This window comes from Festucalex cinctus, chromosome 19 (genome assembly GCF_051991245.1).
Source record: "Festucalex cinctus isolate MCC-2025b chromosome 19, RoL_Fcin_1.0, whole genome shotgun sequence".
Classification (NCBI taxonomy): Eukaryota; Metazoa; Chordata; class Actinopteri; order Syngnathiformes; family Syngnathidae; genus Festucalex; species Festucalex cinctus.
In genome coordinates this window covers 15,190,628-15,215,410 of record NC_135429.1, presented here as the reverse complement: position 1 = coordinate 15,215,410, position 24,783 = coordinate 15,190,628, and the positions used below count along the sequence as shown (strand labels likewise).

General features: G+C 39.3%; 1 protein-coding gene across 4 annotated transcripts in view; it reads right to left on the bottom strand.

Annotated features, from left to right (window-relative positions):
* Window positions 1-24,783, bottom strand: part of samd12 (sterile alpha motif domain containing 12) — an 87,129-nt gene that overhangs the window by 32,309 nt on the left and 30,037 nt on the right. For all 4 annotated transcript variants that reach the window (XM_077508048.1, XM_077508050.1, XM_077508049.1 and 1 more), the window contains 2 exons: window positions 21,221-21,350; window positions 12,769-12,909 (listed from right to left, as the gene is read on the bottom strand). In XM_077508048.1, the coding sequence (XP_077364174.1) occupies window positions 12,769-12,909; window positions 21,221-21,350 (271 nt within the window). The remainder of the gene's footprint in view (window positions 1-12,768; window positions 12,910-21,220; window positions 21,351-24,783) is intronic.

Below are 24,783 nucleotides of genomic sequence, written 5' to 3'. Positions count from 1 at the left end.
ATGCTACGGCAACAGTGTGCCACGAAATAAAAAACTTTCAATAACTTTTCACCTCCAACATCTTAAGATAAAACACCAAGTTTGAAGACGATTGGGTAAATTTTGTAGGAGGAGTTCGTTTTGATTTTTTTGTGCGTCGTAATTCGTACAAACAGGAATATTTCATTATGTAGGTATTTTGAACTCAAAATTTGACATAAATGTTTGCAGATTTGAAATGATTTGCAAGACAAACGTAGTACTCCAACATTAAATTATGGAGTGAGTTGATTTTTTTTTTATTTTTTTTTTTTTCAAAAAAATGCACAAAATGGGTTTTTGCATGTCTTAATGTTGTTTTGCTGTTCAGCAATTTTGTACCGTCCCTGAATGATAATCCTTATACAAGAGCACCCTTTCCAATGGGGAAAAAAACATTCACGTTACAGACAGATCATAACCTCATGTTTTCGCAACACGAGATATTTCCTGCCTGTAGGATTCACCTTTTTGAAATGAGAACGGTAGACACTCTGTATGCATGCAAGCGCAAAATGGACCAAAGCCAGCAACAAGCAAGGGCTATCTGATAAAAGCTGATTAGATATGTATTGTTTTGTTGAGAGGACAACAGATGTGCAAACAAAGTTAATGTCTTGCCACCTCAATACACCACTGAACAATAGATAACAGCCTCAATTTCAATTTGTCTCATTTGTTTATCTCGTGCTTGTTTGTCTCAAACCGCACAGTGGAGGTTATTCTCCACCAGGGACGAGCACATTTGAAATGAATGACAATCATGCTGGACAGTTGTGTTGAATTATTTGTGGTTTGCTCAGTAACATGCACTGACGATTGGCTAAGGACTGTGAAGAACGTTTTTGTGCTGTTCTAATTCAATAGAAAAAGACAATAGAAGTATAGACAACAAACTACATATCCATCCATCCATCCATCCATCCATCCAGGTGGAGGAGTGGAACCATCACTTGCCTTTGGTGCCGGTTGGCGTGGGTTCGATCCTCCACCTGGGAGAGGCCCATGTATGTGGCCTACAAGGAGGAGGCCACGCGTGAGTGAGTAGATTTAAAAAAACATCCATCCATCCATCCATCCATCCATTTACTACCGCTTATCCGAGGTCGGGTCGCGGGGGCAGCAGCTTTAGGAGGGAAACCCAGACTTCCCTCTCCCCAGCCGCTTCAACCAGCTCCTCCGGTGGGATCCCAAGGCGTTCTCAGGCCAGCCGAGAGACAAAGTCTCTCCAGCGTGTCCTGGGTCGTCCGGCCTCCCGCCGGTGGGACATGCCCAGAACACCTCCCCAGGGAGGCGTCCAGGAGGCATTCGAACCAGATGCCCGAGCCACCTCAGCTGGCTCCTCTCGATGCGGAGGAGCAGCGACTCGACTCTGAGTCCCTCCCGGATGACCGAGCTTCTCACCCTCTCTAAGGGAGAGCCCGGACACCCTGCGGAGGAAACTCATTTCGGCCGCTTGTATCCGGGATCTTGTTCTTTCGGTCACGACCCACAGCTCATGACCATAGGTGAGGGTTGTAACGTAGGTCGACCAGTAAATCGAGAGCTTCGCCTTTTGGCTCAGCTCTTTCTTCACCACGGCGGACCGATACAGACTCGCGTCACTGCAGACGCACCGATCCGCCTGTCGATCTCTCGCTCCATCCTACCCTCACTCGTGAACAAGACCCAAGTCCTCCACTTGGGGCAGGATCTCATCCCCGACTCAGAGAGGACACGCCACCCTTTTCCGACTGAGGACCATGGTCTCGGATTTGGAGGTGCTGATCCTCATCCATTCATCTCATCGCATTGAATAAAGTGGTGAAATATGCTTTCAGTACGGTACCAGGATACTGTATTCTCTTCTTAAAAACTGTAAGCCAAAGGCATTAAAAGTTCCCTATCAATCATGTCTGCCCTTAAAGTGAAAGATGTTAAAATAATAATGGATGATCAGGTGCGCTGCTATGCTTTTGCTAAGTATGCTGCCATAAATCATCAACACACGCCTGATCCCAAACAGGCATAAAATACATCATATCCTTTTTATGTAGCCTGTCGTTGCACAACACGCCTTTCAAAGAAGCTAACCTTGGCTGTTTTTGCAGAGTACTCAATGCCCTCACACTCCTTTGTGTTTGATGGTACAACATGCTTTGCGGGGACGGGAATAAGAGTGAATATTCTGTTTAAGCGCAGCACAAGTCAGCAAGCCATGTGTATTTGATTTAGTAGACATTCCTTGACTAGTATTTGACAAGACAACCAACCGAGCACAATCTCCTACGGTGCAATTTTCCTCTACTCCCCATTCCATGTAAAGACAGCAATTTTGAAGCCATTGCACATGCTGTTTTTATGGGATGATGAATAGATACAGTAAGTGCGCTTAGGCCTATTGATCCAGGTGTGTAAGATCATGAGCAATTGCTCGGAAGCTGAGGGCGTGCGCTCTTCCCATGCCGTCTGGGCTCCCGGATGTCCGGTGGTGGTCTGGGAAGCGAGAGTCGGCATCAGACTGAGTGGAACCAGACCATGGTGCCAGGCAACTGATAGAAGGACCTTTTAATGTGATCTCATTTCACCATAACTGAATGAACATGGCTTCATTACCATGAAACTGTAGCCATCAACTTCTTCTGTAGTCACTCAGAGCCTTTTCGACTGGAGTAGATTACATCAGGGTATCCCCGGAAAGTATTACGTGGACATGGCACAGATCCGCACAGAGAATGTTGAACATCTTTTCATTCTTCCGCCCTCCACTTTGGGCAATACAATGCAAAACGGGGGAAAAAAACCCTGGACTGGTTGCCAGCTAAACGCAGGCCACATGATTTTGGAATATGGGAGGAAACCGGAATACCGTAAGAAAAAAAGAAAAGGAACTGAGCTTTTAAACCCGTCGTAGGATATTACTTAACTAAACTACTGTGATTTTCTCTCGATAACAGGTAGTTGAATTCCGTAAGATCAACAGGTTTGGGCATCATTTGAATTTGAATGATTTCGGTTCCTTGATTCAATTCCTTATGGTTCAATACAATTCTTAATTATGATTCTTAAATTCTTAAAAAAAAAGTTTGGTTGGTTTAATTGATGGACTTAGCTAGCTAGTTATTTTATTTGAGATCAAATCGTTTAAACTTGTATTTTTTTTTTTCCGGTGTTATTGAACTTTACTATCAAATTCTCAAAGTCCTATAGTTCTATTTAACCAGTATAATAGCAAACCTTTGAACTTTAATATTTCACACAATAGCACTTTATTAGGGGTGGCATGGCTCAGCGGTAGAGTGGTCATCTCGCAATCCAGAGGTTGTGGGTTTGATTCCATGCCATTGTGACCACGCCTAAGTATCCTTGAGCAAGATACTGAACTGAAGTTCCTCCTGATGCTACGTCATCAGTAAGTGAATGAGTAGTCGAATGTAAAGCGCTTTAAGGGCCTTGTAAAGTGGAAAAGCGCTTTATAAATGAACTACCATTTACCATTTTTCAGAACCTCCAAGAAAACAGAATACGATAATGCAGCAGGTACGCAAAGGATGCTAATGCTAACACCCAATGATGGGCTAACCTAGTGTTGTTTTTGACAAAAATAAAATATATACGCTATTATCTAAATACTGCATTACTATAAAAATATTATAAGTTAAATATTAGCTATCCATTTGCACATGTTTTCACATGTATGTTTTTTCTACAGTATAGCATACACACACCACAGAGCCAAGGCTATAGTCACAGTACTCTGGACATGTGGCAGCCAACATGCAGGCAGAGATACGAAGATCTAACGATGTTAGCAAATCTGTCACAACAATACATCAACATAAGTTGACTGAAGGTGGGCTGACATCACGGTGAGTGCATGCACTCGCACAATATGCCAAAGCTATGCTTCGGTGCCTGATCCTTCCTGATGTTTGAATGATGTCCTGAAAATGTTCCTGTCTTTTCTTCCTGTACACTTCAAGTTGTGTTATTTGCTTCAGCTTCACTTAACAGATTTGCCAGTTCATCAGAGTCAGTGTTGGAATTAAGGGTGGCGTCATGGTTATATTCGTGCATCCATAGCTAAAATTATTTTACACATGCATAGTCTTAACCTTGACATTACTCATCTGACTCACAACTATTTGGTTCTGTGGTTAGTCAAGAAAACAAATCCTTATTTTCTTAATTTATTTCATCATTGTTCCTAGGGATGTAACAATAATGGCAATATCGTGATATTGTGATATTAAAACTGCCACAATATATCGTCGTCGTCATGTCATGATATTAAAAGCAGCACATATTTAAAAAAAGTGGTTGGTTTCCATTTGTGCAGTTCTAGCACCCTCTGGTGGCTACTTTTTTAGTGCAGTTAAATTTTCACAAGGCATGTTTTGGCCCTTCTATGTTTAAAATCCACGATATTGGTCAGATGAAGGGGAACATAATATACTTGTGAACAGAGTCGATGTGTGGAGCAACTCATTTTATTGTATTTATTAATTTATTTTATTTTTATATATTTACATATGTATATATATATATATATATATATATATATATATATATATATATTTACATATATATATATATATATATATATATATATATATATATATATATTTACATATATATATATATATATATATATATATATATATATAATATTTTTATATTTTTCATTGCTGTAATGTACAAAAACACAATACTGCGTGTTTTTTTTTGTTGTATGAGCTAATCTTTTTTTAATATTGTGACTTTCTTTTGTATCGCCAACCTCCCCACAATATCGTGATAATTATCGTATCGTGACCTTCATATCGTGATAATATTGTATCGTGATGTTTGGATATCGTTACATTCCTAGTTGTTATTGTGTTTCCATCCATCCATTTTCTTAAACCGCTTGCTCCTCACAAGGGCCGCAGGGGTGCTGGAGCCTATCCCAGCTGGCTTCGGGCAGTGGGCAGTAGGACAATTTGGACCGCTCAATTAAACTTCCATGCATGTCTTTGGAATGTGGGTAAACTCCGCAGAGGAAGGCCAGATCTCTTGTGTCCTTAGTCTTGTGAGGCAGATATGGTAACCACTCCACCACCGTGCCGCCCTGTTATTGTGTTTTTCCATCTTTTTTCATTTCCTAGTCGTGCTTTCACAACAGGAAGCTGATTTTTGCTAAAAACCACAATTAACTGCATGCATCCCCCTGTTTAGGTTTTAAGGCGAAGTGGCACTCATTATTTTAAGGTGATGGCGAACGATGACATCTAAGCAGGGGAGCAGTTCACAGTTTTTACTGAAGATATAGACTGCATTTATATCTAAATGGGGACAGGTAAGAAAAAAGGCACTTTGTCAAAGGTATTTACTTTCACATCTTTCGGGCACTGAGACATAGTTGAAGCCTCTGTGGAAGGAATCTTACTGACAGGAAATGATGAAAAAGAATTAATTTGACCTTCCCTTGCGGCAAAAATAAGCAAGGAAGAAGAAGAGGGAGGAGACAGTGGAGAGCAGAGCGGAGACGGATGAAGTCAAGGGAACCATAAGGCAGAAGGGCTTTCATAGAGGCTGTGGTCCTGAAGGGAGAGTCGGGCTAATGAGAGCTCTCGGATCGCCGCGCACCGGCGCAAGTCATCTGATTCGTGGAAAAGCCCAAAGGAGGAACAGAAGTCACACTGAGAGCCTCGAGTCTTTTCAGCAAAGTCTTTAGAGGAAAAGCATACTGTATACTGTATAATCCACTTCAGGGCAAGACAGAGGGGGATTTTGAGTTTGCAAAGAACATACATTGGGATTTCTGCCTGAAAAAGATGTTTCAGTGATGTCCTCATTATTTTTCTGTCCTCTGCTCCCACACAGTTCATTCTAATTGTGTAAACAGCAATTGCGATTTCCATTGGAAGTCGACTGTGAATGTTGATAGGTTAATGAAACGAGAGTAACACTGCAGTTACTAGCCTTAAACAGTTGAAGGGACGTCAACTCAAAAATTTTCTTTACAAAAATATGTTTATCCATCTCAGGGGGCGTCCATTTTGCCACATGCGTTTTATAAACAAGATTTGTTTTTATCTTTCTACTCTAAATGAGATGAATGCAGATGTCATCGTTGATGCATGAAGGCGAGATCTCCGAATAACGGAGGTACAAAAATAAAAAAGTGACAGCCATTAGAAATACAATTTCCACCTCATAACAACTGAAAAAATGCAAAACACATTAGGCTGTCACAGACCAACATAAGCATTCATCAGGAGTCATGCATGTGTGCACCTGATGAAATTCAAATAGTCAGTCCTCTCTGAACACTGTTTGGTCTCTATAATATTTGCTTTGACACTCCGCCGTGTTTACTAGCTAATAGCCGCTGCTTGTCACGCATGGGCCTGTAGGTATGTGGTACAGTTTGTTCTCACTGATAATGTCTACCTGATAACGGAAAGGAAACATGAAGAAGGCAATATCAAATACCAAAGAGGGAGAAGGAAAGTTGAATGGTGATTAGTGTTTATTTCATGGCCCTAAATGTCGTTTTCAATAGTGATTTGTGTAATCTAATATAATTAATTTTATATTAGGCTGACCAGACGTCTCGGTTTAACCGGGACAGTTGAGACCCGTATACCAGCCACCCGCATTGTTTTGTCTCGCTTTTACCCAAATCCGTTTTATTTATTTTTTGTTGAATCAGCAAGCCAATTGTTTGTGTCATGCGTATGTACTATACTATACTATAAACCAATTAAAAAATAATTTGACTGTTAAATTTCTCGCATCCAGCAGGTGTGTTTTTGTCATACCTGAACTAGAATTTGTTAGGCTCTGGAATTGGATCCCAAAAACACAGACACAAATAAGATTTTAACACTTTATTCGCATAACAATCCTTGTATACGCGGAACGCACTCACGACGAGACCAGAAACAACGAGAATGTTATCAAGAATCAAGCTACGTGGAGCTAACTTGGGCTGTGGAGGTGCACAGAGGACAGAAGAATAATCTGGCGAAAACGCACTTCTCTGTCAGATTTATATAGACAGCGAATGGATCTGATTGGCTGTGGCCAGACAAAGAGATGAAAGATTCCTGACATCACATAGCTCCTGACATCCTATAGCTTCTGACCAGTTGAAACTAGTTGCTGGTTACATGCTGATTGCATCAGCTCAAATCAGACACTTGACCCAAACATAACCCTTGCGCCAAACATAACCTTTGCCCCAAACAAAACACAGTCATGACAGTAATTGTCTTCTATTTCTGTGTCTAAGAATGATGGAAATTGTACTTGGTGCGGGCATTGTCTTGTTTAGCGCTGTTGAACGGTCAACCAAGATAGCATTTAGCATTAGCTAAAGTCATAACACAACCACTCGTCACCAGATTGACTAATTATTTGTTATAAATAGTTCCTGGTGAGGATTTATCATGTATAATTGATTTCCAGCATCCTAGTTTGTAATTTTGAAAATCAAAAAAACAACAACATGCCAAGAAGTTACTTCATAACTGATTTTGATTTGACCTCTTCCTGGATGAATACAAAACATTTAAAAAAGTAGGTTATGGTGACCGATCACATTTAAGAATATGGAAAGGAATGTGTGTGATTTCTTTCACATTTGTCTCTGTCACTCTTAATGAGTCTTTGTTCAAGTAAATGAAGCATAAACACTCCCGGCCGTGTCTACATGCGCAGATTAGCGCGGCATACTCTGAAAACCACTTTCATGGGGCGCCGTCAGCTGTGTAATTCAAGTCGCTTTGGAGAGTGATGATTTCACAAGCCAGTTAATAGCGTATTTATTAGCATGGGGTTACAAACGCCATAATGGTGCCGAGCATGAAATTGAACGCGGAAAAAGTTGAAAATTGGATTTCTTTTTACGAGTAAAGAAATGCAACACTTCGCCAACTTCCCGTCTTTGCATTGCAGTTAATTAAGAGCGAGTCCGTGTAGCCATGAAAGCCATGCTTTGCACACACGCTTTTAAAGGTGTTAAAGCCCCTGTGACAAAACACACACAATAATTCATCATGTTTCTTTGTCTCAGACCTGTCTGACGTTTGATGTAAATCTATAACTCACTTCCATTTCCCCTTGACATCTTGTCTCAGGTGAAAGAATATTGCTGTTTGTTTCAATAGATACAAGCCTAATATAAACTGTACAGCTCGTGGGTCTATCTAGGAAAATCAGACCTGTGAGAGGAAAAACAGAATTGGCCAGACAGAAAGTGTATCATGTTTTCTCAGGAGACGCAGGTTTATTGCTTTTTGTTACCTATCGATTCTTGCTATTGCAATTTTTTTTTCCATACTTTTGCTTTGTTGAAATGGGTTTTTATTATGATGGCACTATCTTTTCATTTCCTTAGTGCATAGTGCAGCTGTCGGAAAAGTTTGGAAAATGCAACATTCATATAATTACATGACAAAGGTTATATTGTCATATCTGGGGTCACCAGCATGGTACCCACAGGCACCAGGTGGCCACCATGGACCACTTTGGTAGCCCTGTAATGCTATTCTGGAAAATATATATGAACAGAACATGTGTTTTAATTTTACTTACCTTGGTGTAAATTTGTAAATGCCAATATTTTAAAATTATATATGAGTACTCTATCGCTCAAATGGTGCATGCAGTACTGTAGTGCACAACCACACCATAGTGTTCGTGGAGGAAAAACTAGCCAGCTAGCTAGTCAAAGACGATGAGAAGTTTTACCCGAAAATAATTTCAGCAAATTTGTTATTTCAGTAGTGTGTATGAAACTGGTAGCCCTTTGCATTAGCAGTACCTAAGAACTGTAGCTCTCAGTATTAAAGGCATACTGTACTTATTTAGCCATTTTTGGCAGTCAAACATGAATATTTTGCCTATGAGTTTGTAAAGTTGGTTTTAAGGATTCTGGCGTAATCTCGAGCATTGCAATGAATTTAGAACATTATATATGCCTGTTGTCAGACTTCGAAAAAAAATTTTTTGTCAAAAATAATTGTATGTAATTAAAAACCGTTTTAAAAAATGACTAACTAGCACTATTTTGTGTCTTTTTCAGTCAGACATACCCACTCAAATTTATATAATAGAAATGATTTTAATTGAATGGTTGCCATGTCAACGCATCCTTGCCCATGTTGATTATTCCCATTAACGTAAAACTCAAAGTCTGCTGCTGCTGTGAGTTTATTTGGCCTGTCTCAGATGATTGTAGCCTCACAGGCGATCACTAGGTCTCCTGTCTGTTGTCTTCGAATAGCACTGACATGGGGACATGGGGAAATCTAATTATTCCCCTCCCATGGCCCAGTAACCCTTAAAGGTTAATCATTGTCCGTCTAGCCAGCTCTGTCTGGGTACACTGCAGTAATTACAACACCTCATTTTCTCCTTTTTTTTTTCCCCCTCTATCATCCTGTTCTCGTGCCCCTATGTCATGATAGATAATAGATGTGTCTGTCCTCATCATTATTGTCATAGAGATATTTTTCTCTATCTTGATATGACCTGTTTTTTTGTTTTTTTTTTTGTAAGTTTCTTATTTTTGTGGGCTCACAGACTGACTGACATTTGAATGCTGGTGATTTTATCTACTAAGGAAAAAAAAAAACACTATTCAAAGCTATCCCTTGTTAAATCATGAATTAACCATGATTAATCACATTATTTTGAAAAACTGAGTTCATTTTCACTGACCGCACCTGAGCCTGATTACCTCCAAATCTGTTATTAAAACAAGAATTCACTTAAATAGAACCTGTTTTGACCAAATGAAGTCAGCCCAAAGATCTCAAAATGCTAATCAATCAATAAATAAATGCCACGATCCAAAGAAGTTCACGAACAGATGATTAAGTAATTGATATCCATCAGTCTGGAAAGGGTCACAAAGCCATTCCTAAAGCTTTAGGACTCAAGCAAACCACGGTGACAGCCTTTATAGTAATGGAAAAAAAAAAAACATGGTGAACCTTCCCAAGAGTGGATGGCATTCAGAAAGGACCGAAGAGCACAACGACAACAGGAGGTCAAAAAGGAACTCAGGAGAAGATCTCATAGAAGTGCAGGCCTCTCTTACCTCAGTTAAGAATTTCAGGCGAAAAATCACCATTGACCGAAAAAAAAACATAATGGCTCGTCTTAACTCTTTGACCGCCAAAAACGTTTAATAACGTTTAGTAAAATCACGATGTATGCCGCCATAAACGTTAAGTGACGTCAACAATTTTTTATTTTTTATTTTTTGTTTTGTTTTTTTTGTTTTTGTTTTTGTGACTATATCAGTGGTCAGTGCAACGTCCAAGTGCAGCGCAGCCGGGTCAATGAGTTGTGAAATCAAAAACACCCACTAACTATGGCCAGCAGATGGCAGCATTGTATCTCTTTTCAATGGGCTGCCGGTGTATGGAATTACTCAACTCAACTCATATTTATTTAAACTCGCAGCGGTAGCTGCCCGGGCCCTAACTAGAGCTGCGAATTACAATGAAACATGACACAATCTGATGAAATAGAACATTTTCAAGGCTGACGTGAAGTAGAACTTATTGTGACATTCCAAACATGTATAAATGACGGTCCTAGTTGCCTGGTCCAACATGGCTCGAGTGCACAATTTTGGTCTCGTTTCACTTTAAAAGTAACCTGAAACACAAATTTTGCTTATTTTCTGTGAGATTTTCTTCAAAATCCAATATAGGTTGCCACCTACCTTTCACCCTGACACCGCCTTCCCGTTTTCCCTCCCCTCTTCTCACCCATGTGTCTTCTCTACCCAAAAAATGCCTCATCACCCCCCCACAGTCATCTCATTTCCCTTCTCTCTTGTTCAGATCCCAAGCGGCTACAACTATTTTTGCCTCAAGCAACAGCTCAAGGTGCGTGTGCCCTGGGCATTGAAATACAGCACTTTCACTCATACCTGCTTCTCAAAAAAAAAAAAAAAAAAAAAAGAAGCCCAAGGAATATTTCAAAACAGGATTTCACGGATTCAGATTACAACCTCAGGATGTGCTTTACATACAGTACTTCTTTAAAAAACAATTGTACCAGAGGTTGGAAAGTCATCTGATTTTACACACTTTCTATACATTTATTTTGTATTTAAAACTCAGTGACCAGAACAACTCTGCTTTTTTTTTCAAGAATATTGATTTTGACAAAGATTCTTAGAATTTTTCACCTCTGGATGCTCAGTTCTGTTTTTTTTTTTTTTTTAAGTGTGCTCAATGTGATGGAAGTAGTGGTGAAGTAACCAGCCACGGGTAAAGGTAATGGAAGAGGGCAGCTTACGGAATTGGAGAGGAGCGGCCACAGGAATTAGAGAACCACAAGATGACTGCAAGAAAGTGAAGGGCAGGAATGGAAAACTCGCTCTTTTTTTTTTTTTTTTTTTAAAGTCACAAAACTAAGGATGACGCATGAATTGAAGAAATGTATTGTGTGGAAGACAGAATAATTCTATCAAAGCAAGGATGTGAAGTCAAGAACATGATTTTGTGGGTTCATTTGGTATGCTGACTTGAAAATTGTGGTAGTAATGTCAAGAAACCTATTTTCTTAAAATGTCTGAACCAATCAGTAAATATTCTTCTACTTGTTTTAATAAATTCTTTCAAAGCCTTTACCTTCAATTTTATATGAGTGGTTAAGAAAAAGTCATAGAAACCAAAAGAAGAAACAAAACATACTCTGATGCCCGCTTTATTATAGTGTCTAATATAGCTGTTTAGGATTTAGGAACACAACTTTAAGTGCAATATGAGTGCAACTTTAACTCTTTGACCGCCAAAAACATTTAATAACGACTAGTGAAATCACGATGTATGCCGTCGTAAACGTTATTTATTTATTTATTTATTTATTTATTTTTTAAATCAATGGGCAGTGCAACATCTAAGTGCAGCCACTGCCTGGTCGATGGGTTGTGAAATCAAAAACACCCACTAATTATGACCAGCAGATGGCAGCATTGTATCTCTTTTCAATGGGCTGCCGGTGAATGGAATTACAATAAAACATGACGGGGTTGTTCTATTGATAGCGTGTGGCAGTAAAAGAGTTTACGTCTAAACGTCTAAAAGGGAAGCCACGCTAGCCATCACGCCTCAATGTGGGCCACTTTCAAAGTAAATGTCTAGTAAGGCTATTTGCATTGCCATCAATATACTATTTGGCAAACTTTATTTTGAATGTGTTACGTTGAGTATATTTGAGCTTCCTTGACATGTCTGAATGGTGTCTATGCATATACTAACTGGCGAGATGACGAGTCACCTCTGTATTCGTAAAGCTGTGCCTCCAATTTAAGAAATTCTAACTAAGAATACAATACAAACTTGAATCTCAAGTGCAGCTATGGACTCTGACAAAATCGAGAAACTCCTTAACAGGATTTCAGAACTCGGCGGCACACTCATATGTACCAATTACACAAGCCTCTGATCATATTCCACCAAAAAGCTATGAAAGGAGACCATTTGTGGTTTCGTAACCATTTTTGATTAATCACCTCCTGTGGGCTTTACAACATGCAGCTACTGCCATGACTACAGATGGCAAGTGTATAAATGCACCTCTATTATGCGAATACAGTAGTTAGGAAAATGTGAGACGCCTTCCTGGCAGTAGCCAGACATTGCCTGTGTTCTGTTTAGAAGCTTGAGTGAGCACATTTATGATACACGAGATTGCAGTAAAACATTTTAGGGTGAATGAGTGAGTGGTGTTTGTAAACATTTGAATAAAAAAATTGACCTTGTGTGAGAAGTTGAAGGGTCCGAACTTCCTCCCGGACTCGGAGCTGCAGGACCTGCTGCAGGATGTTCTGCCTCTCTGCTTCCTGCATGATGCCCATTCGTTCCAGCTTTCGGTCTGTCAGTCTCATCAGAGCCCTCCCTAATGAAGAAAAAAATAAAGTTATGGTAGGAAGAAAATACAAGGAATTGTCAGGGAGAAAATAAATATAAAAAAAATAATGAACACCAGCTCTTAGGTGTCGTAGCAGCCAATGCCACAAATATGGGCAAAGGCACTATCATGTCCTAAGTATTCCATAACTAAAAACAAGGTTTGCAGTTCATGCAATTTGTCAAGTTTCAACTAATTAACGTGTACGACTTGATGTATATCTCACAGAATTCTCACGAGAGCCTGCTGCATAACAGAGATGCACAAATTGCACATTAACAATTATGTCAATGTCCAATTGCCTGAGAAAGCAAATGAGAAACTGTACATACTGAGTACATGCGGGGGTGTATTAAGTAGAAATTGTGTTTATCTAGTTCCTTTGCAAGCACACACCAACAATACAACTGAGTTGTATTACTCTGTTTCACTGTTGTAATTGCGTAAAAATCACAATTTAATCATGCTTTTATTTTCTTTGAAGAGGATTGTGGACTATTGCAAAAGTCTTGCGGCGGAGTTTGCCATAATCGGTAGGCTAGTTAGTTACTCGGTCCTTTGTTACGTATGTGAGTGTAAGCAGATGCCACAATAATTTAGGCTAACAAGCAAGCGTCTGAATTATGTAGAACCACAGCATCGAGCACCCTGAGCTGTTTTTGTCTTCATGACTTCCAGCCGAGAAATATTATGTATGGACTGAGATCTGATGCTTCTCTACGAAGAAGTATGCCAATGAAGATGCAATGTTTTCACAAAAGTGGGACTGTTCTGACAACCAGTAAATGAATAAATGAAGTCCATCCAGCCATCCATAATCTTCTGCTTATCCAGTTGCTATGCCCAACGTGATATTTGTATGACAATGACAACTATGTCCCTTCTGATGATAATGTTTGATGATGATGTATATTAGCCACTCTTAGTTTGTCTAGCCATATACAGTTACTATGTTCCTTATGATGATAATGCTGTCAGTTGCTTTGCAGTTGCTGTGGTCCTGTATTAGCAACTCTTAGTCTGTCTAGTCTTATGCAGTTACTATGTCACTTATGATGAAACTATTGGCAGAGGCTGTTCCTGTATTAGCCACTCTTTGTCTAGTCTTATGCAGTTACTATGTCCCTTATGATGAAAATATTGGAAGCTGCTATGCAGTTGCTATGGTCCCGTATTAGCCATTCTTAGTTCATCTATTCTCATGCAGTTACTATGTCACTTATGATGAAAATATTAGCAGCTGTTGTGGTCCTGTTTTAGCCACTCTTTGTTTGTCTAGTCTTATGCAGTTACTATGTCCCTTATGATGAAAATATTGGCAGCTGCTGTGGTCCTGTATTAGCCACTCTTTGTTTGTCTAGTCTTATGCAGTTACTATGTCCTTTATGATGGAAATATTGGCAGCTGCTGTGGTCCTGTTTTAGCCACTCTTTGTTTGTCTAGTCTTATGCAGTTACTATGTCCCTTATGATGAAAATATTGGCAGCTGCTGTGGTCCTGTATTAGCCACTCTTTGTTTGTCTAGTCTTATGCAGTTACTATGTCCTTTATGATGGAAATATTGGCAGCTGCTGTGGTCCTGTTTTAGTCACTCGTAGTCTGTCTAGTCTTATGCAGTTACTTTGTCCCTTATGATGATGATGTTGTCAGTTGATGTGCAGTTGCTGTGGTCCTGTATCATCATCATCATTATCATGATATTTACCTACTTTTGTTTATGCTTTTAATGTAACAGCCTCGTCTCATAAAAATTAAAATATGACTGTAATACTCTGACTTTGTCTTGACATTGTACTTGTAATGTAGTATTGCCACTCAATTTAAAGACCTTATTCGTAATATACATTCCACTTTTTCTTCCTGTAGTGTCAATAGATTAAGTAGTGTAGTGTCTTTGTTTTAATCAACACTGCGTTCGCTCAGAAAAAAAAAATCTATCAAACTCGCAAGCTCTTTCACTAATGTACTGCTACTTATGAAAAAAAATATATTGTTTTTAATAGTGTGCTATAATTCCATACATGTGGATATGACTCAATTGTTCAGTCAATTGCATCTCATTATGAGAAGCTGAGACTTATTTTAACCCTTTGCTATACAATGATACCCTTATGGTGTAGTTACAGTAAGACATAACTACTTTTTTTGCAATTTTTTACAACCGTAAGGAGCCTTTTTTTTTTTCTATTCTGTACAACCGCACAGGGAGCTAGCAAAGTTAATGAACACCAATTGGCAATAAAAATAGCAATAATGCAACAAGAATGTTTTTTTTTGTTTTTTGTTTTTTGTTTTTTTAAAGGATACAGTGTGAGTTGTCACAGTTGCACTATACGGAAGTGTGGAAGGGCCGATGTGAAGTAAGCATTTTTGACTGGCAAATATGTTCGAACGTATTTGCAGATACGTTTAAGTTATTTGCAAGTATGTTTGAACGTTGCTGTAGCTACAAGCTAAAAACATCAATAGTCATTTTGGGGTAAAAAAATAAATAAAAAAATGCTACATTTTTAGCATTTGGCCAACAGGTACATTTGAACATATTTGCAAGTAGGTTTAAATGTATTTGCAAGTACGCAAACTCATATTCCATAAGAAAACATATAGTTTACACAGTATATTTTATTATCAGCTGGTTTTCGATTTGAGACATCACCTATCGTCTGTCTATAATAATGTGCTGACATCCCTCCCGCCAAAAGATGCTCCCCGAATGCGGATAAGCATCTTAGAATGAATGGATGACAGACAACAATTGCACAATTATGTCAGTTATTATATCTATGTGAGAGCAGGCTTAGAAATGGCATGTTCAGTTGCGAAAGGAACCAAGTACCAGTACAAGTTGTGCGGAAAGGGAAAGAAAATACAATCATATTTATATACATTTCTGATCAGATTTTCTGTAAGAGTGCTGAACAACCAATCGCTGTGCGCGTGCATAATAAGTAAATAGGAATATGATGGCTTTATCACCCCAATTTTCTTCTTTATACTGCTGTTTATCAGTTCTGCATTGAGATGACTTTTTCGCGATCATACTTATCAGTCACCCCTGGAATGAGGTACACAGTTTTTTTTTTTTTTTTTTTTAATATACATGGATTTGTTTATTCAAACTGCCGACATGAGCTGCACCAGCTCACACTGAATTTTCCAAATTTATACATTTCTTTACCCTGATTTTTATCCTCGGCTGTCTTTTGTTGGCGCAGTTATAATGGGAATATGCCCCAAAAAAAAACAGTCTTGTTATATTGTAAAATTCACAACCCACTGAAAACCCCCAAAATGTATGCCGAGGGGGGAAAATGATACATGTTCACACAAAGTACCAGATTAATGAGTGGAGCATAGGCGGCAGTGTTGCAAGGAGGCAGATTAATCTTGAGCTCTGGCCCAACACAAGCAACTTTGATGAATGGGATTGTAAAGTGCACGAGCATTCACACAAACACACACATGCGATGAATTTTGTGGGATTCGGGATGATAAAATGCAAATTGAGGCATACGCAGCCGTGTAATGCAGCTCACCAAAAACAGAAGCAAAAAAAAGGAATTGGTTTAGGAGCATGCACCGGCAACACATGCTAAATTACTTCTGGAGTTCTGCCATAATATGGAGAACTATTAAGTAATGAGAAAAAAAATAAATAAATAAATAAAAGACTTCATATCCCAATAATCTGCCTTGGCTAAATGCTAACATTCACATTATCAGACATGATCAGAATTTTTTATTTTTTTATTTTTTATTTTTTATGTGGGTTATTAAACATAATGGAAGCACCATTGGTTATGGCAGAGGTCTGTACTCTTCCAGTGCCCTTCAAGCTGAAAATAGCATATGTCACCTTTCATTTCTCTGTGCTGCTCATCAAAAATACATTTTGTACACAGTGTGAAACCATCCGGTGGCTGAGGAGGAAATCACCACCGGCCAAGCAGCACGGTATTGCACTAAGTAATGTGCAACTGTGAAGTAAAAAAAAAAAAAAGACCTTAACTCATTCACTCCCAGCCATTTTCACAGAAGCAGTCCTGTTCGCTCCCGGCTGTTTTACTGGATTTTGACTGATTTTGCAAGGCCCACAGAATATTGTGTTCTATTGCTATAAAAGCATGGAACCTGTCAAAAGAAAGATTAAAGTCTCTTCTTTCATCAGGAAAAAAAAAGTATCTATCTGTTTCCGTTTTGCAGCAATTAGCATTAGAAGAGAGCTAAGTTTCATCAGTTTTCACAAATCTATTTAAAATTGTAAGTAATTGAGCTTTTTTTCTACATGGCCCTGGTTGATCTCCTTTGGGCTGCTGCCACCTGCTGGCCGTTTGTGTAATAACTACAATTTCTGCAACCGTTCTTTGCAGTTGCGAGGCTGCATCAAAGCCTTCTGTATGCTCTAGCATAAAAAAACAACAACAAAAAAAAACCCATATAAATACGTCTTTGGGACACTTAGAACATTAAAAAAAAACGGATTTACACCTTATTGGGAGCAAATGAGTTAATAAGTTGCGTAGTGTGAGCGACTTGATGCAGACCACCCTTCGTTGAACTACCACTCGCTGCAGGAACTCATAATTCACAATACGCGAGTATCACATTATATAATATGACTATTATAAAATGTGATCAAATGTATTAAAGAGATGAGATGAATATTCTGTGATCAATTAAAAATTAAGAAGTCAGATTATAGCTGTTCATGAACAGTCGTTACTGCCAACTAATTTATCCTATTAACTTTTTTTTCCTAATTAGAAACATCATGACACCTTTTCAGCGATTATAGCATAGATCACAAAATGTGTTTTTAAGCAATTTATAGTGCCAAAGCTATTCCTTTACAAAAGGAGTTCAGGACTTGTAATTACACCAGATTAGAGACTAATATGTAATTATGCCATAATATGCTTTAATGCATTTTTAATGACATCTGGGTGTCTCTGTTAGGGATGGGAGGTAAAGATCAAGGCAGGCGAAGAGGGAGGACGGTATGCATCGATTTCTTAGGAAGTGGGATCACGATCGCTGTTGCATACTAAAAGTCATTTGCTGTGAAAACTGCAGAATCACAATTATGCATCGTACATGCTCATCTGTAAAGATTTTTTTTTTTTTTTTCCAATCTGTTCAATGTATCATTTAATAATAGAATGCAGAATGGGACACAAATTCACATTATTTAAAAGATTGAATTATGGCCTGGATTTATTTTTAAATTGTGTTCAGTTAATTAGTCCTTGTAGTGGACACAAACGGAATTACTTGACGATTTTAGAGCATAACATTATCCCTTAATTGCATGTATGAATATGTGTGTGCGTGTTCATGAGCGTGCATAAATGGCGATGCATATTTAGGAACGCTTTTTTTTTTTTTGTGTGTGTTTTTGTTCCTGTAACATCATTATACCTGAATAACAAACGGAGGCCATTATGATAATACAAGGTTATGAAGCCTGTTGTATTCTCTTGAGAATTATTAGAAAATGAGACACTTTTTTTTTTCTTCTTCTTCATTATGTGACTTTGGTCCAAACTTGGAACTTGCACTAGCTCTGTAAACCGGTGCAAACCAACACTGCTGTGGCCTCACAAAAATATCTTTGGTGCGCGCATGATGAATGCTAGATTTTGCTAGACATATTTATTCTTATTTTATTATAGATTTGTTAGCTTGAAGGATTTGACAAAAACAACCAACACTGCAGGTTGCACATAAGATGCACTCATTTTTTAGTTGTTACTGTATACAGCACAGGTGTCAAACTCAAGGCCCGGGGGCCGGATCCGGCCCATTGCATCATTTTATGTGGCCCAAGAATCCAAATCATGTGTGTCAACTTCCATCATCTTTGCTAAAATCTGTTCCAGAATTTAAAAATGTCATATACTAAATATCATTGAGATTTTACAGTAACGTGAGTAATAATTGAACAAAGTATTACCCTTGACTTGGTTTCAAATCCAGTAATACATTAATTTGTTGTGTATATCGTGACAGTTAGGGCTGTGCAATTATTCAAAATTTAATTACAATTTCAATTATTATACCTCACAATTACAAAATCAGCATAATCGTGAAAAAAAAATATTAATACTAATTTTTGTGTTTTTTAAATGTATACATTTGCATCTTTTCTTAAAATTTAAAATAAGTGATTTAATCAATTTTCTTTCATCCAAAGGGAATTTGCATAATTATAGTGTTTCAAACAATTCTGTCTTAATACTGTTAAAAATGACATTATCTATTTGTCACTGATTCAAAAAATTCAGGAAAATGTCTAATAGGAAGGAAAATAGTAATTCCTACAAGATTGTGTTACTGATTTTTGCAATTCCAGTGCATTTTTTTCTAAATGAAATGAACGAATTATTTTGAGAGCAGTTTGAAAATATTGTTTTTAATGTTTAATCAAAGACCCACTATTAAAAACTTCAAAATATATAACAATGAGCATGAAATTCAAGTGTAATACACTGACTACCCGTTTCATGAAATGAAAAAAGTGAAGTAATTAACAATTCCCAAATTGACTGGAGGGAGGCCAACAAGCACAGCATGATTCATCGTTTCCGACCATTTACCATTGAACGCCAAATGCCACTCACTGCAAGCATATAAATGGTGAAAATGCATTAAGGGCAAAACGAGACTCATCGTCATTTGCCACTCTTCGTGACCTCGGCGCCATTTTACGCTGTTTAGACCGTCACTGAATCGAGGAGGCCCTTGACGGCAAACAAACAAACATATTAGCAAGATCCGTCGCGCTCCGAGAGGTGGAGTGCATGGCAATTAACCGGCGTCTGTTGCCATGAGGACCAACGTGTTGCTCGCAGCGGGGTGACCTTGAGGATGCTTGTTAGGAAAATGATTGACGTGGCAAATGTCGTCAGTGGTAACGCTTTGACTGTGGAAATGAGGCTGCGGGTGGTTGCCAGGAGGCGCACATAGGAAAACTGTGATGTTTTGAATGAGACCTGGCTTCAAAGATGAGAAGTGACAACTGCAAGGCTACAAGTTGTTTCAAGGCTTTATACTTGATCGGATGGTTTGGTCAGTTAAAATGCCATTTTTGTTGCACTGGTATGCTCGCAAGCATTTTGGGTATCCACTTTTTAGTGTGCGGGAAGTACTGTGATCGTACAGTACCGGGCATTTGTTATGAATATACAGCACAGTATGAATTGATTGCTGAAAATCCTCATCATCATGACCATCAACTAATTTTCTCCCAAAAACGTATAAATGCGTTCTATTTTAAATGTTTTAGTGTCCCAAAGCCGTATTTATACGTTTTTGTTTTCTTTATGCTAGAGAATACAGAAGGCTTTGATGCTGACTCTGAACTGAACGAGTGAAGCAATGGTAGTAATTACAAAAACGTCCAGCAGGCAGCATCACAGTATAAGGGATCAACCAGGACCATGTTAAAAACAAGATGATTTCCTCACAGTTCTAAAGGGGTTGTTTCAGTGAAAATGGCTGGGAGTGAATGTGTTAAACAGCAATGCAATTACCAATATATATTGTACACTAGACCGATTATCGGTGCATCAACCTTTTTTACGAATCTGAAGGCCGATAAAGCTGGCACTCAGCGACTTGCGAACGTAGCAAATTTAGGGTTTTCATCAGGATTTGCTAGATGTTCAGAGTTTTTACTTGTCGCAAAGACATTTTGAACTTATTCAGACAATTTTTCACTGTCTGCGAAGATCTTTTGAAACCTTTTACAAACACTGACAAAAACCTATTACATTCGCATGCATTTGCCGCTCAGTGAGATACGGGGAACTTTTCATTTACAGATTTATTTAAATTTTGACTTCATAAAAATGATGCTGACACTGGGAACTCCCTATATTTTTTATTTATAAAAATGTAAAAAAATTAATTAAATTAAGAAATGATATTGAAATTTTAGACAGTAGAAAACGTTTTAGTTGCTTTGCTTTTTTTACGTCAATATTTTCTCTTTTAGTGCAAATGAATATTGGCTTAAAATATCGCTTATAGGTCTCCCTAACTATTAATAATTGGCATCGGTATCGGTCTTGGGGAAAAAAAAAAAACATGTTGTCTATCACTAATGTATACAAACACAAACAAACAAGAGTGATATTCGTTAACAGATTTAGCATCACAAATGTAACCCCTTTTTCTCATCCATAAAGTTTTAAAATGGATTTGGGTTTCATAGCATGAATTAGATTTCTTTTCCTCCCTCATCTTATAACAGTGAATATAACAGTACTGTTAAAAAAAATAAAAAATATTGGGGTACCTGTGATATCATGTTGTTTGAAGGAGTCACTGTAGATCTGGTGTTGATTCGGGCAGTGTTTCTTCAACCATTTGCAAACGTCCTGTTGGGTCCACAGGGCCACTGGTTTGGACAGTTTCACATATCCGGGCTGTCATAAATAAAACATGTCAGACGTTTTAGCAGTTGTTGTCATTTTGCAATCCGTGCATTTGACATACAGTAAATTCTGTGATGAAGTTCGTGTCTTGTCACTTTTAGTTTTGGAAACTTTGAACCTTGTTGCTATAGAAAATGTGGTGACATTAAAATGCAAACGTGTCTCCGGCACTTTTCTCAAAGTTTCAACCAATAACAAATATGTACTCTCTATTTTTTAGATGTTTTAGGCTCTGCTACATCCTGTACCAGCAGCTCTACAAGACTGCTAAGAAAATAATTAAACACCTTTTGATTCCCTGCCTTGATTTCACACAAGTGTTTCCACAGTCAGAACACTCAAATGTTTGCTTCTCTCATCCTCTTGGTGATCGTTAAAACTTCTCCATGTGAGAGAGCGGGCGAACAAAACAGGCACAGCATTATGGTGGGCTGCAATACTGCAGAATGTACAACATTCCAGTTTGAGCAGGCGGCAAAATGTAAGTGCTGAAGTGTTCTGCCAGCGCTTTTGATTTTAATTGAGAAGCTACTACGATCACAAACAAGCAAAGGGGTGATTAAAATTTCACAACCACTACCTTCCACTTGAGCCTGCCCTCTGGCTGTGGTGTGGTGTGGCATAGCAATGGTATGCCATCCATCTCTTCTCTACCAACAATGTGGATGGTACAGGTGCTTCTTTTCCTTCAAGGCCTCGCTCTGCCATATTCAGTCGCTGTCAGCACTATCTCACTTATACTCCCACATCTTCCGTCTCATCTCACCCATAGAGCTCTCACTTTCACCTTTCTTATTACAGTCGCTGAATATGGATGGGAGGAGTTCAAGTATCTTGGGGTCTTGTTCACGAGTGAGGGTAGGATGGAGCGAGAGATCGACAGGCGGATCGGTGCAGCGTCTGCAGTGATGCGGACTCTGTATCGGTCTGTCGTGGTGAAGAAATCTACCGGTCGATCTACGTTCCAACCCTCACCTATGGTCATGAGCTGCGGGTCGTGACCAAAAGAACGAGATCCCGGATACAAGCGTGAGGGACTCGGAGTTGAGCCGCTGCTCCTCCGCATCGAGAGGAGCCAGCTGAGTTGGCTCGGGCATCTGGTTCGGATGCCTCCTGGACGCCTCCCTGGAGAGGTCTTCCGGGCATGTCCCACCGGCGGAAGGCCCCGGGGACGACCTAGGACACGCTGGAGAGACTTTGTCTCTCGGCTGGCCTGGGAATGCCTTGGGATCCCGCCGGAGGAGCTGGTTGAAGTGGCTGGGGAGAGGGAAGTCTGGGTTTCCCTCCTGAAGCTGCTGCCCCCGTGACCTGACCTTGGATAAGCGAAAGAAGATGGATGGATGGATGGATGGATGGATGGATGGATGGATGGATGGATGGATGGATGGATGGAATATGGAAACTCTTACTTTCAGTCATACAGTATTATGGAAATGCTGGGTCCACAGACTGCCTGCCCACCCTTCAAGTGTGTAATTTAACATCCAAGTAAACCATACGCTGAAAATGTGTGCCTGTGAGTGAGCATTCTGCACTTCCGACCCCTGTGGGGCTAATTAACATAATAATCACCAGCACTAGTTTCTGCAACTTGGCAGCTAGGCTGGCCAAACGGGCGCTTGCTTTATGCATGCATGGGTAAGGGCGATAAAGTTAATAAGACATTGGTGACTTTGCCCAGGATAAGTAAAGCTGAGTTTGGTTTTGTTGAAGAACAGGTTAGTTCCTGATAAGCGTCACTTGGTTGTCTAGGTGATGGAAGTGCTGCACAATGTGTCAATGTGCAATATACGTACACTTCGTAAACTGCTGTGTCCACAAGTTAAAATGCTTACATTCCACATTCTGGACTCTGTTCTCTCAGGCGGCCAGTCGCAGCGGAAGAGGAGACGGCCAAAGGCCAGCTGGACGGCGCACGCTCGCCCGGCCTGATCCAGCCCACAAGTTGACATTCATCGAAAGCCAAGCTCGACATTGACCCGGCAGTATATGGGGCCAGATGAGGGCTGGCTCACTGCATGAAGCAGATCAACAACTAAGGCATGCTAATTTAAGCATGACTGGAAATATGCTGCTTAAATGTGTGTTATTCTTGATCCTTGCCCGTGTGTGTGAAATGTCTGCATGTTGAATAGATATCCATCTATCCATCCATTTTCTTGACCGCTTATTCCTCACAAGGGTCGCGGGGGGAGCCGACGCCTAACTCAGCTGGCTCTGGGTAGTTGGCGGGGGACACCCTGGACTGGTTGCCAGCCAATCGCAGTGCACTTGAATAGATATGTCCAAGGTTTATTCTTCAACGTCAGATGGGATGGACTCAAACTCAAGCGGTAAACAAAAGAGATAAATATACGATGACAATGTAAAATAATAGGAAAGATGTTTGTACAATAAAGGTCACCCTCTAAAGAACATCTTAACCCTAATCAAGGCCTGATTTTCTACAGTTGCTCTGCCACTATGGGCCTGATTTACTCAAGATTTCCAAATGCAAAAATGGTGCAAAATTGATTACTCAGACAGATGTGAAAGACTGCATCTGCCAAGTGTCAAAGGTGATGGCAGTTCATTGTGTAAATTCTGGGAGGAGTATATGCAAATCGATTAATTTAGCATACACAATCTGATTTGTTAAACCACGAGATTAATTCCAATGGGTGATTTTGCTTCGATAAGAATGTCTAAAAGAACACAGGTGTCGTTTCCAGTCATGCACGGTTAAATTGTATGATTTAAGGTCTGACTTCAGGTCCGACAAATCACAAGTAGGAGTCATGCCATATCACCCAAGACAAAACTAATTTCCTTGCCTTTGGGCCATTTCAGAGCCCTGTAACAATCATGGTTTTGAATTCAATGTTACGCTAGATGGGAACTTGCTTTACATCCATTTGCACGCACCTAGGAAGAGTTAAATCAGAGGCTGCTTGTATAGGTTGCTGGCCTCTCCAAAAATTTAAGGTGTGATCAATCAAAACCTTCTCTAACTCAGTAATATTGTTTTGGCTATTCCACTAAATACAAATGTACTTTTAATGAATATGGTGCCTGGATTCCTTGAGATTGAGTCTTTGAGACTTTTTAGTTATGCATTTAAGAAATAAAATAAAAAAATGCTGCAGGGAATTTGGTACGCTCTGTAGTCGACTTGATTGTTGTTATGGTACGTCGTGTGATTTCATTATTCCTTGTAATCGCTTCATACTAACTATGTCAAGAAAAGAAAAGTCGTCGTGTGCAATATGAATTCACATGTATAACGGGACGTATGGTGTTCCACAGGGTTCAATTCTGGGGCCTCTGCTGTTTTCATTTTATCTGCTGACCCTGGGCTCCATTTTAAGAAAACAGTGGTGGATTTTTTTTATTTTTTTAAGTGCTCTTCAAATACATAGTTCAGTTGATCTGCATGATTTACTAT